The sequence below is a fragment of the Bos mutus genome, chromosome 6 (assembly GCF_027580195.1).
Source record: "Bos mutus isolate GX-2022 chromosome 6, NWIPB_WYAK_1.1, whole genome shotgun sequence".
In the NCBI taxonomy this organism is placed as follows: Eukaryota; Metazoa; Chordata; class Mammalia; order Artiodactyla; family Bovidae; genus Bos; species Bos mutus.
Window position 1 is genome coordinate 2,031,817 of NC_091622.1, and position 16,486 is coordinate 2,048,302.

Below are 16,486 nucleotides of genomic sequence, written 5' to 3' on the forward strand. Positions count from 1 at the left end.
TTGGATCCCTGGGGTACAAGATAAAAATGCTGTTGGACTGGAAAGAAGAGCTTGCAGGTGCTCAGAGCCATTCTGGCTTCAAAAGCTAACCTTCTCTCTTTTCTGTATTTCTCCCCGCCCCGGAAAAGCTTAGGGTCCCTCCCTAAAAGCACACCACCAGCCCAGACCCCAGGCATCCGTCATCCCTGACATCCCAGCGCGCCGTGAGCCCCTAGCTTCCCGGAGGAGCAGAGAAACTCGCCCATTTGCCAACAGCTCCCATGCCCAAACGGACCTGCCAGAGAGGCAGCCGAGCCTGGCCCTAGAACCCGGGCTGCCGTGCGGCCAGAGAATCGAGGCCGAGCCCCAGCCCGGTGCCCGCACAGTTCCATGCCCTCCCGCCAGTGTCCGCGCGGCGGCCGTCACACCGCTTGCTCGCGGGAGAAGCCCCAAGGCTCCCGGTGCAGGGAGAGGCGCCCGGGCTGGAGCGCCCCGGCCGTATTGGCCACCGAGTTCTTCAGCTGTTTGATGACCACGAAGAGCAGGAGGAAAAGTAAGAAGAGCAGAAAGAAGAAGAGCGCCAGGTAGAGCAGAAAGTTGAGCTCCCACTCCATGCTGGAGGCGCCGGCGCTCAGTGGCCGTGCGCGCTCCGCGCGGGTTGCCTTTGCCGGCGAGGCGCGCCTTCAGGGTCCCACCTCCAGGCTCCTCCCGCCAGCGCAAGGGCGCCTCGTCTCGGGCCACGGTTCGGAGGTCCACACGCAGCCTCGTCCAGCTCAGAGAAAACGCGCCAAGGAGCCGGTATAACCCTGGCTCCCACCCTCCCAGTAGGCACAACAGCCTCTCTACGCCAAGATCCTCTCCAGAGCTCTTGGGGACATGAGCAGATTTTTCTAGGAGCGAACTTCAGTGGGTGGAGACACAGGGAGAAGAGGTGACGGCTCAGCCTCCCAGCGGGTGTTGGGGCTGATGTTTTGCAAATGATTTTAAGATTTCCACTTCCAACATCTAGTGGGGTCTCTATCCTTTCCCCTTCCTAGTAGATTTGTTTCGTTATTTCCCCTTGTTCAGGCTTTTCCAAAGGGCAGGCAAAGCCATGGCCCAGAGACCCAAAAGCGACAATGAAGGCGGGGGTCCAAAGGGCTGTGAGATGACTTAAGGGTGCCTGAGTGAGTGCCAGTTCACGAGCCTTGCTCTTCAGACTTGCAAATGTTCTCAGTATAGAGCGGCACTCATTTAGAAAAGCATTAAAGAGAAAATGCATTTCTAGTTAAACTGTACAAAACCCTCTAAGGTCGAACTGAGAATCCGATTTCTTTGGTGGAAAACAAAAACAACACAAAAAACAATTTACTTAAAATGCTTCCTTAAGCCCCTAACACCTCTCTGTAGTTAAGATTACCCACAGCCATATGGTACAGCTCTGAAAAAAAAATCCAGTTTATCTACCACTGTGTAACAAACATAAACATTGGTCATAGCTCACAGTTTCTGTGGGTCAATAATTTGGGAGCACTTTGCTGGGTGATTCTGACTTGGGGTTTCTCATGAGCCTATCGTCAGATGTTAGCCCAAGAGGCAGTCCTCTGAAGGCTTGGTGGTGGCTGGAGAGTCCACTTCCGAGGTGGCTCACTTTCACGCTAGCAAGTGGTGCCGGCTGTCGGGGCTGTCAGTTCCTTAAGTGTGGGCTTCCCCACAGGGTTGCTTGGGTGTTTGCACAGCCCTCTGCTGGCAACCTGCAAAGCATAAGAGCTGAGGGCACTTCCCCCAGGGATTCGAAAGGAGGCAGAAGCTGCAGCGCCATTAACAGTTGGCTTCAGAGGGCATACGCGGTCACTCCTGCAGTACTGACTCAGTCGCACAGGTCAGCCCACTTCTATGTAGGGGTCCGAGGACATGAATACCAGGGGGTAAGGATCATTGGTGGCCAACGTTGGGTGCAGCTATCAAAGCTGCTAACACAATGGGTCATCATTGCCCATTCTATGAGCCTCCAACTTTATTTCATTATTTGTGAAGACACAAGAGAGGCCCCTGAAATGAATTTGGGGAATAAGGGCTGATGTAGAACATCCCAGACTATGTAAGTGGCTCTCCCAGTGAAGGCAGGGGGTTCAAAGAAATAGGATGGCATGGGACAAGCTGTGAACTGGAAATCTCAAAGTCCCAATTCTAGTGTCAGCTCCACATGTCAGGGGTCACTTCAGCTCTCTGACTCTCCATCCCCTTACCTGTTACATAGCTTGCTTCCCTTTTTCTTGAGTTTGTTGTGAGGATCAAAAATGAGTGGAATGTTGAGTAAGAATGTGGTTTACTAAGTAAATGACAGGCACTATTATTAATCGTGAACTTCCTGATGTTCAAGCTGGTTTTAGAAAAGGCAGAGGAACCAGAGATCAAATTGCCAACATCCGCTGGATCATGGAAAAAGCAAGAGAGGTCCAGAAAAACATCTATTTCTGCTTTATTGACTATGCCAAAGCCTTTGACTGCGTGGATCACAATAAACTGGAAAATTCTGAAAGAGATGGGAATACCAGACCACTTGATCTGCCTCTTGAGAAATTTGTATGCAGGTCAGGAAGCAACAGTTAGAACTGGACATGGAACAATAGACTGGTTCCAAATAGGAAAAGGAGTACGTCAAGGCTGTATATTGTCACCCTGCTTATTTAACTTATATGCAGAGTACATCATAAGAAATGCTGGACTGGAAAAAACACAAGCTGGAATCAAGATTGCCGGGAGAAATATCAATAACCTCAGATATGCAGATGACACCACCCTTATGGCAGAAAGTGAAGAGGAACTAAAAGCCTCTTGATGAAAGTGAAAGAGGAGAGTGAAAAAGTTGGCTTAAAGCTCAACATTCAGAAAACGAAGATCATGGCATCTGGTCCCACCACTTCATGGCAAATAGATGGGGAAACAGTGGAAACAGTGTCAGACTTTATTTTTGGGGGCTCCAAAATCACTGCAGATGGTGATTGCAGCCATGAAATTAAAAGACGCTTACTCCTTGGAAGGAAAGTTATGACCAACCTAGACAGCATATTCAAAAGCAGAGACATTACTTTGCCAACAGAGGTCCGTCTAGTCAAGGCTATGGTTTTTCCTGTGGTCATGTATGGATGTGAGAGTTGGACTGTGAAGAAGGCTGAATGCCGAAGAATTGATGCTTTTGAACTGTGGTGTTGGAGAAGACTCTTGAGAGTCCCTTGGACTGCAAGGAGATCCAACCAGTCCATTCTGATGGAGATCAGCCCTGGGATTTCTTTGGAGGGAATGATGCTGAAGCTGAAACTCCAGTACTTTGGCCACCTCATGTGAAGAGCTGACTCATTGGAAAAGACTCTGATGCTGGGAGGTATTGAGGGCAGGAGGAGAAGGGGGTGACAGAGGATGAGATGGCTGGATGGCATCACTGACTCAATGGACTTGAGTCTGAGTGAACTCCGGGAGTTTGTGATGAACAGGGAGGCCTGGCGTGCTGTGATTCATGGGGTCGCAAAGAGTTGGATATGACTGAGCGACTGAACTGAACTGATTATTATTCTGTTGCTGATAGTCCCCATTGTTATAGACTGCTGTGCAAAATCCCCAGGCCCTAGGCCTCTCCACCAAGCATCTTACTGTGTAAGGAATCTCTCAAATCTCTCGATCTGTTTCTCTCAATAGCATTACTGACCCACTTCATGGGCAATAGAATGCTGGAACTGGCTCAAAGATTTTCTGAAAAATTTTGCAAACCATGTGCTAAAATACAGCTATCATTAAAAATGAAATTGTTTAAGGGCATGCATGAGTGGTCAATCATGTCCTACTCTTTGTGATCCCATGGAGTGTAGCCCGCCAGGCTCCTCTGTCCATGGGATTGTCCAGGCAAGAATACTGGAGAGGATTGCCATTTCCTCCTCCAGGGGATTTTCCCAACCCAGGGATCAAACCCGTGTCTCCTGCACTGGCAGGCAGATTCTTTACCAGTTGAGCCACCTGGTCATTTCCTTATTGTATAAACTTACAATTAAATAAATTATGTTAACAAAGGTAACAAATACTCAAAACTCATCACTCCCTAATTATTTCACCACACTTTACTGTCATCCATGCACTGGAGGTGATTCGCATCTGGCCGGGCTATATAGCTGAAATGTTACACAGCAGTACACTACTGTGTATCTCCATCTGCCCTGATGTCATGGGGGTAGCTTGAAATTGGCCACATGAATTGGAGAAGGCAATGGCACCCATTCCAGTCTTCTTGCCTGGAGAATCCCAGGGACAGGGGAGCCTGGTGGGCTGCCGTCTATGGGGTCGCACAGAGTCAGACACTACTGAAGCGACTTAGCAGCAGAAGGAGCAGCAGGAGCATTTGCCCTGTGGAAATGTACAATTGCTACAAATCAAGGCCAGAGAACCAGTTGTTAAACACTTAGCAGCATATCACTGCTCATAGAGCTACTGAGGAAAATCTGAAGCCTTACATGAGTAAAGCAGATAGTTGTGATTTTTGTTTTGTTTTGCTTTGACTACCCAGAATCCACACACCTCTGCTCTAGGCACCACATATTCCTCCCGGTAGAATTCTCTATTTTATGTACTGTTGGCAAAAGGACGGATCCCAGTGACTGCTCTCCATTGCCACCTCCCACTGTGGAAACTGAGGGGGTCAGATACATCTTCTACCCACTCTTGATACAGTGCAGGGAGGGCAGGAAGAGCCATGCCAGAAACTCACCCATGTATCCCTGTTTCCAGGAGTCTGAAGTTTGGGAGCAGATGGAACAGGACAAAATGTTTGGAGGTCAGATGCATTAAGTGGCAGAGGGGCTCCTAGGCCAGACCAGTTCCCGGAGTGACAGGCGTGGCTCTTGCTGCTGCTTCTGTGGCATCCTTGATTCCTCCTGCCCTTTTTCTAAACTGCCTCTTTCCTATTCTGTGAACCCCCACTGGCTTTCCAGTAAATCTGTTTATTGCAGAAAACCATTAGTGGTTAATGACAGCTTGCAGGTGAGAATACTGACTGAAAAAGGAGGTGTGACTTACACACTTTGCATATGTTAAGCACTCATAATCAACAAGGTATTTGGTAGAAAAGGCATATGCCACTTGGCATATTGCCATCTGGGTAGCCAAGCTTTGTTAAAGGATGAACATTGAGGCACACAGAGGTTAAGTGACCTGCATTCTCAACCCTTATATTATTTCATGTGCTCTTTTCTTGTCTTTGACTGTTAAATCAATGACTGTTTTTTTCTTTTTGAGTGTCAAACTTGAAAGAAATAAAAAGACACATACCTTCTGCTTACATACATCTTGGCTCCTTCCTTTGAAATCTTGAAGGTTGAAGTTTCAAATGAACCAGTGTTTCCCTACAGAATGCCGAGGAAAGAGGCCAAGAAATGAGGATTTCATGTCACCAAACTCCAATCCACTTCAGCCTTCCTAACCATAACTATTTAGATTATCCATTTATCTCAGAAGCTTAAATGAATTTATAAATATTGACTAATAAATCCTCATATTCACTCTCAATAAAATTTGTATTTAAAATAATATTGCTGCCACAAAAATAACATATTACATTTATTAGATGCTTCCAATGTTTTTTAGCCTCTGGTCATATTTATATATCTCATAAGGTCTGAATTTCAGTTCACATTATTACAAATGACTCCATAGGAATAAGACACCATCTTTCTCCGCCTAAATATGCATTCAGTAGAAATCCTTACAAAGCAAATGCATGAATTTTAAAAGCCAGAAAGGACACTTGCTGTAGCTAAGAGCCTGGCCAGTTCCATCATTTAAAGAGAAAGCCCTGGTGCACACACTGGTAAGGTGGAACAGCACTGCCCACAGAGGGGACCCTGCATATACTTTAATAACACAGCAAGCCTCATCCACCACTCAGAGGCACACTTCCAACTCCTCCATCCCCTCTTCATGAGTCTCAAAACAACTGCTCCAAGTCCCTGCCTGTGGACATCCTTGGTGTGTAGCAGGATGGGGCTCTCCATCCCTTTGCCTCCTTTGTTCTTCCTTACCCTTACCTCCAAAAGCAAGGGGGGTCTTCTATCATAAGGAGCACCAAAGGTGTTTATGAGAAGTGATTAACAGTAACAGAAGAGGTTGCCTTGTAACTGTGTGTCTCTAAAGAGCCTGGAGCCCTAAGAAGACACTCAGAAAGGGCTGTAAAAATCTGTCAAGATCCCAGGACGGGACCTACCTACTGGGGGTATCTGCTAGATAGAAGCAACTTCCGTAATACAAAGGCAGGATAAGAGTAGGAGACTGGAGAAAAAGAGATTTGCAGGTAGCTTCACAAGGCTGACTCAATTTGGCCTGAAATAAATCCAAAGGAAATGAAAAAAAGATTTTGTACCATGGCCTCAAAATGTATTATTGATCATGATTAGTAACACTGGGTCAAGTAACAGATACTGTGGACCATACAAATTGGGTCATTGGTTTCTGCTTAGATGGAATGTCTTTTAAAGTGCCCGTGTGTGTGCTGGGAATGAGGTCCATGCTCTAGGGAAGTTTCCAGGCCCTAAGCAGCTCTGTCCTAGCTAGTCAGGGCCTGAATCCGTCCTAGTGATCCTGGCAACTCTGAATGGCTCCAAACTATCCATGTTCCTTTGATGCCTCGTCTCCCTTGCTCCTGCCTCATGTACAGATATAATACCATATTCATTTGGGCCTCCCTGAAATTGCCTTTTACATACTTTATCATCCCTAAAACCCTCAGAATCAGAATTAGAAAATCTATGAGAATGTTCACTACTGTAGGAGAGAAAAGTGAGTTGTTCTATCATGGGGAGTCATCTAAAGTTAATCAACAGTTGCTGTAACATTCCAACACCCTCACCTCTTCCCCCATTCCACCCCAAAAAGAATGAGCTGGGCTGTTATGCAATGCTGACAAAATGAGCTATAAGGAAATAAATAAAATGTGCATGACAGGCTGCTTAAATCTGATATAAACATTCAGAAATTTCAGTGAGTCGGAAGGAGGGGAGGAAGGAAGGGTAGAAGGGAAGGAAGGAAATTTATGGGAGAAATTTATTTGAGGGGGATGTAGGAGATCATCTATGTGGTAGACCATGAATCCAGGATTCACCACTAAGAATAATTCTATGGAAACAATGACAACAGCAACTCTAGATCCCGTCCTTTGCTTCAAATGTCTCAAAACACAAAGGAAGATACCCAAGTCTGTCCAATATTAAAAAAGAAAAATATTAAGTGACAGATGTGGTAACATCCAAATGCTATTTCTTTAATTTAGACTCTTTCCAGCAAGTTAACAGGAACATTGGAGAAAGTTGATGTAACTGTGGCTGACCCTAGACTTGATCATTACCATGCCATGTGGCAAAATGAAACACCTGAGCATTAGAGAAAGCAACATGTCCTTTGTTAAGCACAACTTTAATAATGACAGTGGTGAAACTGTCACCACTAATGGAAAGTCTGCAAGCTTCTATGTGAGCTGATAATGATCATAGCTGTGGGCTTGCAGAATAATGTACATACATGAGGCTAAAACTGGATTGCCCCAAGGGAAAAAAGAATTAGGAAAAAGTAGAATTTGTTGTCATGCATACTCCCTTAGTGAAATGCCACCTTGTGAGCTCTGACGACCCAATAAGTAGGGCCTGCATTCCCAGGCCTGGGGATCCAAGCTGTCCTCCAGGCACACAGACACAGGTATGCAGACTGGCAGTGACAGACTTGGGTCCCAGTCCAGTATGCTTGTCCCTGTACTACACACTGTGCAGTGTTTCCAGCCTGATGGGCTTGGACACGTAGCCTGGCTTCGTTTCTTGCTAACTGGGTGACCTTGGACATCCCTGGTTGCCTACCAAGCACCTCATATCTCTTTCTTATCAAAAGAATCCTGCTGTTTTTCAAAGTGGAACTACACCTTCAGCTCTTCTGGGTCTCTAGCTCACTGACTGTGGACCTTCTCAGCCTCCATAATGACATGAGCCAATTCATTATAATAAACCATATCTATCTGTCTCTCTCTCACTAGGTATCCTATTTTCTGCTGTTTCTCTGGAGATCTTTGACTAATACATATATCATTCTATGTGTTTACCACCCATATAAATATGCTTTATTCTGAGTAAAACAACAGCTTTACCACATGATCTAAAGTATTTAAATAATCTACTTTGATTGCAGGTTATAGGAAGGCATGTAAATATCCTTCCTAAAGAACTGTTTCCTGAGGAGTTGAATATTCTTAATGCAGAAAATCACACTGCTATTTAGTATATGTGAAAAATAATTCTCCTCAGGGTTTTCTGTATTTAGAGAGGCCAATTCCACAGTGGCTAAGGTATAGCCTGGTATTATTGCCTCTGTGATATGTCGTATTAGAAGGCCTGCTATCATAAATGCTGGTTGGAATCTACAACAGAAACTCTTGGTGAGAGACTAAGGCCTTCACTAGGAAATATACCTGGATATTCCTTTTGTAATCATCATCATAAACCAGGCAACAAATGACTGCTTATCCAAGCTTCCCTCTGGCTTTTGCATCATCTGTGAATCAGTCCGAGGATTGGGTGGCTAACCTCCTCTGCCACCCACCCATAGAAATTGTTACTTCAGACAGGACACTGCTGGCTTGGGACAGGCAAAGCCTTTGTATCACTTCATTCACTTTCTTTTAACTTAAGGAACTGAGTGCCTAAACACCAAGAGGATGAGCATCCTGGAGACAGCAACCTTTAAGGCACATTTTCAAGAATGTAAATGTTATAGATGATAACTTCAGCAATATAGAGATCATCCCATCGTTTCCTATGACCTGTGAGACACTGTAAAAAGAGAAAGCTCAGGATGTGTGTGAAACTGGTGGCACTAGACTACTGATACCATCATGAGGTTTTCTTTTGCTGCTGCGGATACTGTTGCTTGAACTAAGTGATGTGATTACCGTGATTACTCAATAATGAAAACGAAGCTCTGTGACATCTGGAAAAAATATATACTCCTTGTTGGCTGTTGCACACCTGGTTCTTCCGTGTGGCCTTCCTAATCATGGTCTCTTCATGTGGTGTATGGCTGAGCAGGCGGGCTCTGACTGTCACTTGACACCACCAAGAATTGCGCCTCCCCACCCACCCTCTTCTCACCTATGAGAAGCGAAGAACACACAACTCATTATACAAAACTCAGCACCTGCTACCAATATATTTTTTGGTTCTTCATGTTTTCTTCTATTTTGTATATTTCTTCAGATGAAAAAGTCTGGTCCTAGAAGAAAACAGCCATTTATCAGCTTTGTCATTTTTGCTGATGCCTTAGCTATACTTGCCAGTATGATTTTCCTCCTCCTTTTCCACATTTCTTCAACTTTTCTGTTGTTGTGGAAAGAACACTGATGGGAAACAAAAGGCCTGGCTAACCATCTCATGCTTGCAGAGCCATGTAACACTGGGCATGTCTTTAACTTCTCTATGCTTCTGCTTCCTAAATTAGGGGACTTGAACATAACTATAGCCATGTCCCTTCTGGTTCCAAAATTGAAATGACTTATCATTTTTACTGCCCAAACCAGGGGTGGTGGAAGAGTGAAATTATCAAAGTGAATTGCTCCCAGTTGCCATGATGATGGGGTAGGCTTGGAACCCAGAGTGCCTTCCGTCAGGAAAGCAATTTGCTCTGGGAAGGGCCTCTGACACATTAACAGGAGACGTTAGTGAACCACTACTCATTGCTCAACTCCCACCATGACATTTTTCCTTTTAACTTTAAGGAAGCAGAGCTTTTCACATGTAACCAACAGTTCAGTGGCTCCCCAAAGCAGTCACTTTTTTCACTATGTGCAGGACTCAGCACAGCAGGGGTTCCCTCTAAAGGGAAATCATGCTACAAAGCATCACTGAACAACAGAAACCTACTGAAGGAAGAATTTAGACTGCGGAGCCAACAGACATGCACTGGACATTTCTGTTGCTCCCAGAGGCCCTGGTGGACTGCTGGACAACTCAGGAGTGCACCTTTCAACCCTTGTCTTCCCCAGAGTCATTATTTTCCCTACTTGATTTATTTGTTAAGCAGGAAACCTGAGCACCAATCTGAGCTAGCTTCTAACTGTAAGTTTATCAAATTCTCTCTCTTTTTTTTAATTTTATTTTTTCTAATTTTATTTTATTTTTAAACTTTACATAATTGTATTAGTTTTGCCAAATATCAAAATGAATCCGCCACAGGTATACATGTGTTCCCCATCCTGAACCCTCCTCCCTCCTCCCTCCCCATACCATCCCTCTGGGTCGTCCCAGTGCACTAGCCCCAAGCATCCAGTATCGTGCATCGAACCTGGACTGGCAACTCGTTTCTTACATGATATTTTACATGTTTCAATGCCATTCTCCCAAATCTTCCCACCTCTCCCTCTCCCACAGAGTCCATAAGACTGTTCTATACATCAGTGTCTCTTTTTTGTCTCTCTCATACATCGGGTTATTGTTACCATCTTTATAAATTCCATATATATGCGTTAGTATTCTGTATTTATGTTTTTTCTTCTGGCTTACTTCACTCTGTATAATAGGCTCCAGTTTCATCCACCTCATTAGAACTGATTCAAATGTATTCTTTTTAATGGCTGAGTAATACTCCATTGTGTATATGTACCACAGCTTTCTTATCCATTCATCTGCTGATGGACATACATACAGATGGCTAACAAACACATGAAAAGATGCTCAACATCACTCATTATCAGAGAAATGCAAATCAAAACCACTATGAGGTACCATTTCACACCAGTCAGAATGGCTGCGATCCAAAAGTCTACAAATAATAAATGCTGGAGAGGGTGTGGAGAAAAGGGAACCCTCTTACACTGTTGGTGGGAATGCAAACTAGTACAGCCACTATGGAGAACAGTGTGGAGATTCCTTAAAAAACTGGAAATAGAACTGCCTTATGATCCAGCAATCCCACTGCTGGGCATACACACTGAGGAAACCAGAAGGGAAAGAGACACATGTACCCCAATGTTCATTGCAGCACTGTTTATAATAGCCAGGACATGGAAGCAACCTAGATGTCCATCAAATTCTCTTTTAAATAAAGTTCCTGCCCACAGGAATTCTCCAATCAGCTGCCAAGAAGATATTTTTTTTCCCAAGAGTATTACATGTAACTCTCCTCTCTGATCAAGCCCAAATAATTTCCAAATAAGAAAGTATGTGTGAGAAAGATTATTATATTAAGACGACCTCCCAGGTAAGATGCTGAGGATAGGACTTCACGTCAATGCAATTGCAGGCACTGTGTCTCTTCTCTTTCAGATTAGAATGAGTAAAATTCCATTGTACAGGCTTAAAAATGAAGCTTTCTAAATACCCAGCACCCTAAAGAAAAAGGCTTTATTAATTTTTATCTAATTTTGAACCAAAATAGATCTCATCTTAAAGATTATTCAATACTAAAGAGTATTGAGTGTTTTTGTTATTAAGCAGTTGACAGTCCATTATTATATTAATACATTGTCTTTAACATTACAATAATCATTTAATGACAGTATTATAAAGCTAGTGTATTTGGGGTGCTATTTGGTATTCATGCTTTTCCAGTGAGGTTACCCTACCAAGGAAATAATGGGACAACATTTGCACTTCACTTCAACACAAGCAGAATATTAAATTAAAGGACAATAGTTTGCTCATCAAACTATTGATAATCATGTTTGTTAAACAGTTCATGCTTAATGGCAGTGTGTTTCTAAAACAAGTTTACATACTGTGATTTTTTAAAAATAAATACCATGAAATTAAATTGTGAAATAAACCTTGCAAAGATGTCAAAATTATACTTGCCAGTTACTGAAATACATAAGGGATAAAATAACTCTCTTTTTAATGTAAAACACTCTTTTTCCAAAGCTTTCCTAAAGGAAAGTAAATGTACAAATTGTTTAAACTTACTGCTGTGGATACAACTTTGTCAAAATTTAATACTAATCTATGTATCTAGCGTGTTTTAAAAGCACATAGAATTAAGCATTGCTTCATAATCGAGTATGGTGATTAAACGCCTGGGTTCTAGAGCCAGGCTGTTTGAATTAATAAGTCTTGGCTTCCCTGACCAGCATGTGACTTCAACTCTGTGACTTAGTTGCCTCGTCTGTAAAATGGAGGAGGAAATGATACTCTCATCTTTGGGTTGTGGTGAAGATTAAATGGACTAATACGTATTAAGAGCTTAAAGTGAAGTCGCTCAGTCGTGTTCAACTGTTTGCGACCCCATGGACACCAGGCTCCTCCGTCCATGGGATTTTCCAGGCAAGAGTACTGGAGGGGGTTGCCATTTCCTTCTCCAGGGAATCTTCCCAACCTAGGGATCAAACCCAGGTCTCCCACACTGTAGACAGACACTTGACCATCTGAGCCACCAGGGAAGATTCATTAAGAGCTTAGAACACTGCCCAAAAATTGGTAAGTGCCCATAAAAATTAACTATTATTCTCATTACTATTTCACATGTCAGGATGGTAATACAGCAGCGACAGTGCTGATCTGTGAAGACATAAACTGCTATGTGATTCACTGTCTACCTCACTAATCACATCTGGCAGTGTCTCCAGGTCATGTTTCTGCTATTACATTTATAGCTTTTTCTCCTGATGTTTATAAACTGTTAATACATCCAGAATTTAATTTTTGGTGAAGTGCAAGGTAGAGATCCACCCATATTTTTTCCATATGACTACATTGTTTTCCCAAAACCATTTGTTCAATGAATACCTCATTTTTTTTCATACTACTTTTCTGTGTCTATTCATCTCCCATAATCTTAAACCAAATCTTCAAACTAGGTTTCAGTTACGCTTGAGGATACTCAATGGCACATAAGCATGGATGGTTTTGGTGGTCATATACAGATCTTCAACTTCCACTTACACTTTCCCAAAATCATTTGCCTAGGAAGATGCCAGTCACCAAGGATCTTTCTCTTTCTCTCTTTTAAGTAGACTGTTTTTAAGAGCAGTTTCGAATACAAAGTAAAACTGACTAGAAAGTAGAGTCCCATGCACCCTTGGCCACAACACATGCACAGCATGCCCCACCATCAGTACCCTCTACCAGAGTGCTACCTTTGTTACAAGTGCTTAATATGCAGGGACACATTATCACCCATGGTCCATAGTTTACACTAAAGTTCACTCTTAACATTGGACATTCAACACAGTTGCAGTGTAGTCGCTCAGTCGTGTCTGACTCTCCGTGACCCCATGAACCACAGCACACCTGGCCTCCCTGTCCATCATTAACTCCCAGAATTTACCCAAACTCATGTCCACTGAGTCAGTGATGCCATCCAACCATCTCATCCTCTGTCATCCCCTTCTCCTCCTGCCTTCAATCTTTCCCAACATCAGTGTCTTTTCAAATGAGTCAGCTCTTCACATCAGGTAGCCAAAATATTGGAGTTTCGGCTTCAACATAAGTCCTTCCAATGAACACCCAGGACTGATCTCCTTTAGGATGGACTGGTTGGATCTCCTTGCAGTCCAAGGGACTCTCAAGAGTCTTCTCCAACACCACAGTTCAAAAGCATCAATTCTTCGGCACTCAGCTTTCTTCATAGTTCAACTCTCACATTCATACATGACTACTGGAAAAACCATAGCCTTGACTTGATGGACCTTTGTTGACAAAGTAATGTCTCTGCTTTTTAATATGCTGTCTAGGTTGATCATAACTTTCCTTCCAAGGATTAAGTGTCTTTTAATTTCATGGCTGCAGTCACCATGTGCAGTGATTTTGGAGCCCTGAAAAAATCAAGTCTGACACTGTTTCCACTGTTTCCCCATCTATTTGCCATGAAGTGATGGGACCAGATGCCATAATCTTAGTTTTCTGAATGCTGAGCTTTAAGCCAACTTTTTCACTCTCCTCTTTCACTTTCATCAAGAGGCTCTTTAGTTCTTCTTCACTTTCTGCCATAAGGGTGGTGTCATCTGCATATCTGAGGTTATTGATATTTCTCCCGGCAATCTTGATTCCAGCTTGTGCTTCTTCCAGCGCAGCGTTTCTCATGATGTACTCTGCATATAAGTTAAATAAGCAGGGTGACAATATACAGCCTTGACGTACTCCTTTTCCTATTTGGAACCAGTCTGTTGTTCCTTGTCCAGTTCTAACTGTTGCTTCCTAACCTGCATACAGGTCATTCAGTGGATTTTGACAAAAATAATGACATGTATTCACCATGATACTATCATACAGAATAGTTTCACTGCCCTAAAAATCCTATGTGTTCTGCCTGTTTATTCCTCTCTCTCCCACCTTTTCCCTGGCAATTACTAATCTTTTTAGTCTTTACAGTTTTGTGTTCTCCAGAATGTCATAGTTGGAAACATACAGCATGTAGCTTTTTAAGATCGCTTTCTTTCACCTGTCAATGTCAAGAGTCTTTTCTCATACTCCTCTTTCCAAATTTCTTCCTATTTCAACAAGAAAGTCATATATCCTACCTAGTCCTAATCTTAATACTGTACTTTGCCAAATGAATAATCCTTGAAACAACTCCTTTAATGAAGACACTATAACACATTCTCCCCTGTACATCTCATTAAGAAATACATTTCCAGTAAATTTTACTATTTAGGTGACAAGGAACATACCCTTTGTTTGCTGAAAGGCTTCAGTGGCTCTATCTCCCCGCCCCATTAGACAGCCTAGCAATGATTCAGCTAAAAATATTGGGAGGTAGCTTCTAGCTGAGGTCAGCATAACTAAGCTCCAACTACTTCTCTTTTCTAAGAAAGTCATCTCACCTCTAGGAAGCCCCTGTGTTACATAGTTAAACAAATGCTTTCTGTCCATTCTCAGTGCCATAATTTTACATACGTGGGGTCCTAGGTCTAAATGCCTCTAATGGCAAGATGAGAGATGGAGAAATCCTGTGTGCTCTTCTGCTGTGACTTATATGTAAGACTTGCCATTAAGCCTTGCTGCATACCTCCTGTGTGTGTTGTTTGGGGATATTAGTGCCAACTAAAAGTCATCAAATAATTGTTTATCAGAATTCATAATTTATGATGTTCTAATCAAATGTGTATTACTATGTTTATCATAGAATACATATATGAGGTGAAAGCAGCATGGTATGAATGCCAATAAAGCAAATTCAATAGAAAAGCCTATTCAGTTCAGTTCAGGCACTCAGTTGTGTCCAACTCTTTGCGACCCCATGGACCACAGCACACCAGGCTTCCCTGTCCATCAACAACTCCCAGAGCCTGCTCAAACTCATCTTTGTCAAGTCAGTGATGCCATCCAACCATCTCATCCTCTGTCGTCCCCTTCTCCTCCTGCCTTCAATTTTGCCCAGCATCAGGGTCTTTTCCAGTGACTCAGTTCTTTGCATCAGGTGGCCAAAGTATTGGAGTTTCATCTTCAGCATCAGTCCTTCCAATAAATACTCAGGAATGATTACCTTTAGCATTGGCTGCTTTGATATCCTTTCAGACCAAGGGGCTCTCAAGAGTCTTCTCCAACTCCACAGTTCAAAAGCATCAATTCTTTGGTGCTCCGCTTTCTTTATAGTCCAACTCTCACACCCATACATGACTACTGGAAAAACCATAGCTTTGACGAGACAGACCTTTGTTGGCAAAGTAGTACTTTGCTTTACAGAATTTTGTTGTTTTGTGTCAAACACCAACATGAATCAGCCATAGGTATACATATATCCCTCACCTTTTGAACCTCCCTCCCACCTACCACCCCACTCCACCCCTCTAGGTTGATACAGAGCCCCTGTTTGAGTCTTCTGAGACAGATAGCAAATTCCTGTTGGCTATCTATATTACACATGGTAATGTAAGTTTCTATGTCACTCTCTCCACACATCTCACCCTCTCCTCCCCTCTCCCCATGTCCATAAGTCTATTCTCTATGCCTGTTTCTCCATTGCTGCCCTGCAAATAAGTTCTTCAGTACCATTTTTCTAGATTCCATATATATACATTAGAATATGATATTTCTCTTTCTCTTTCTGACTTACTTCACTCTATATAATAGGCTCTAGGTTCATCCACCTCATTAGAACTAACTCAAATGTATTCCTTTTTATGGCTGAGTAATATTCCATTGTGTATATGTACCACAATTTCTTTATCCATTCATCTGTTGATGGACATCTAGGTTGTTTCCATGTTCTAGCTATTGTAAATAGTGTGGAAATGAACAATGGGATACATGTGTCTTTTTCCATTTTGGTTTCCTCAGGGTATACACTTAGGAATGGGATTGCTGGGTCATATGATGTGGTTTTATTCCTAGTTTTTTAAGGAATCTCCATACCATCTTCTATAGTGGCTGTAAATGTATATTTACATTCCCACCAACAGTGCAAGAGTGTTCCCTTTTCTCCAAACTCTCTCCAGCATTTATTGTTTGTAGATGTTTTTGATGGTGGCAATTCTGACTGGTGTGAGGTGATATCTCATAGTTTTGATTTGTATTTCTCT

At 42.9% G+C, this 16,486-nt stretch overlaps 1 protein-coding gene across 1 annotated transcript; it reads right to left on the bottom strand.

Moving 5' to 3' along the window:
* Positions 1-401: 401 nt before the first annotated feature.
* On the bottom strand, positions 402-593 carry SMIM43 (small integral membrane protein 43). Its single transcript, XM_070372903.1, has one exon. The coding sequence runs from the start codon at positions 591-593 to the stop codon at positions 402-404; it is 192 nt and encodes a 63-aa protein (XP_070229004.1).
* Positions 594-16,486: the final 15,893 nt, after the last annotated feature.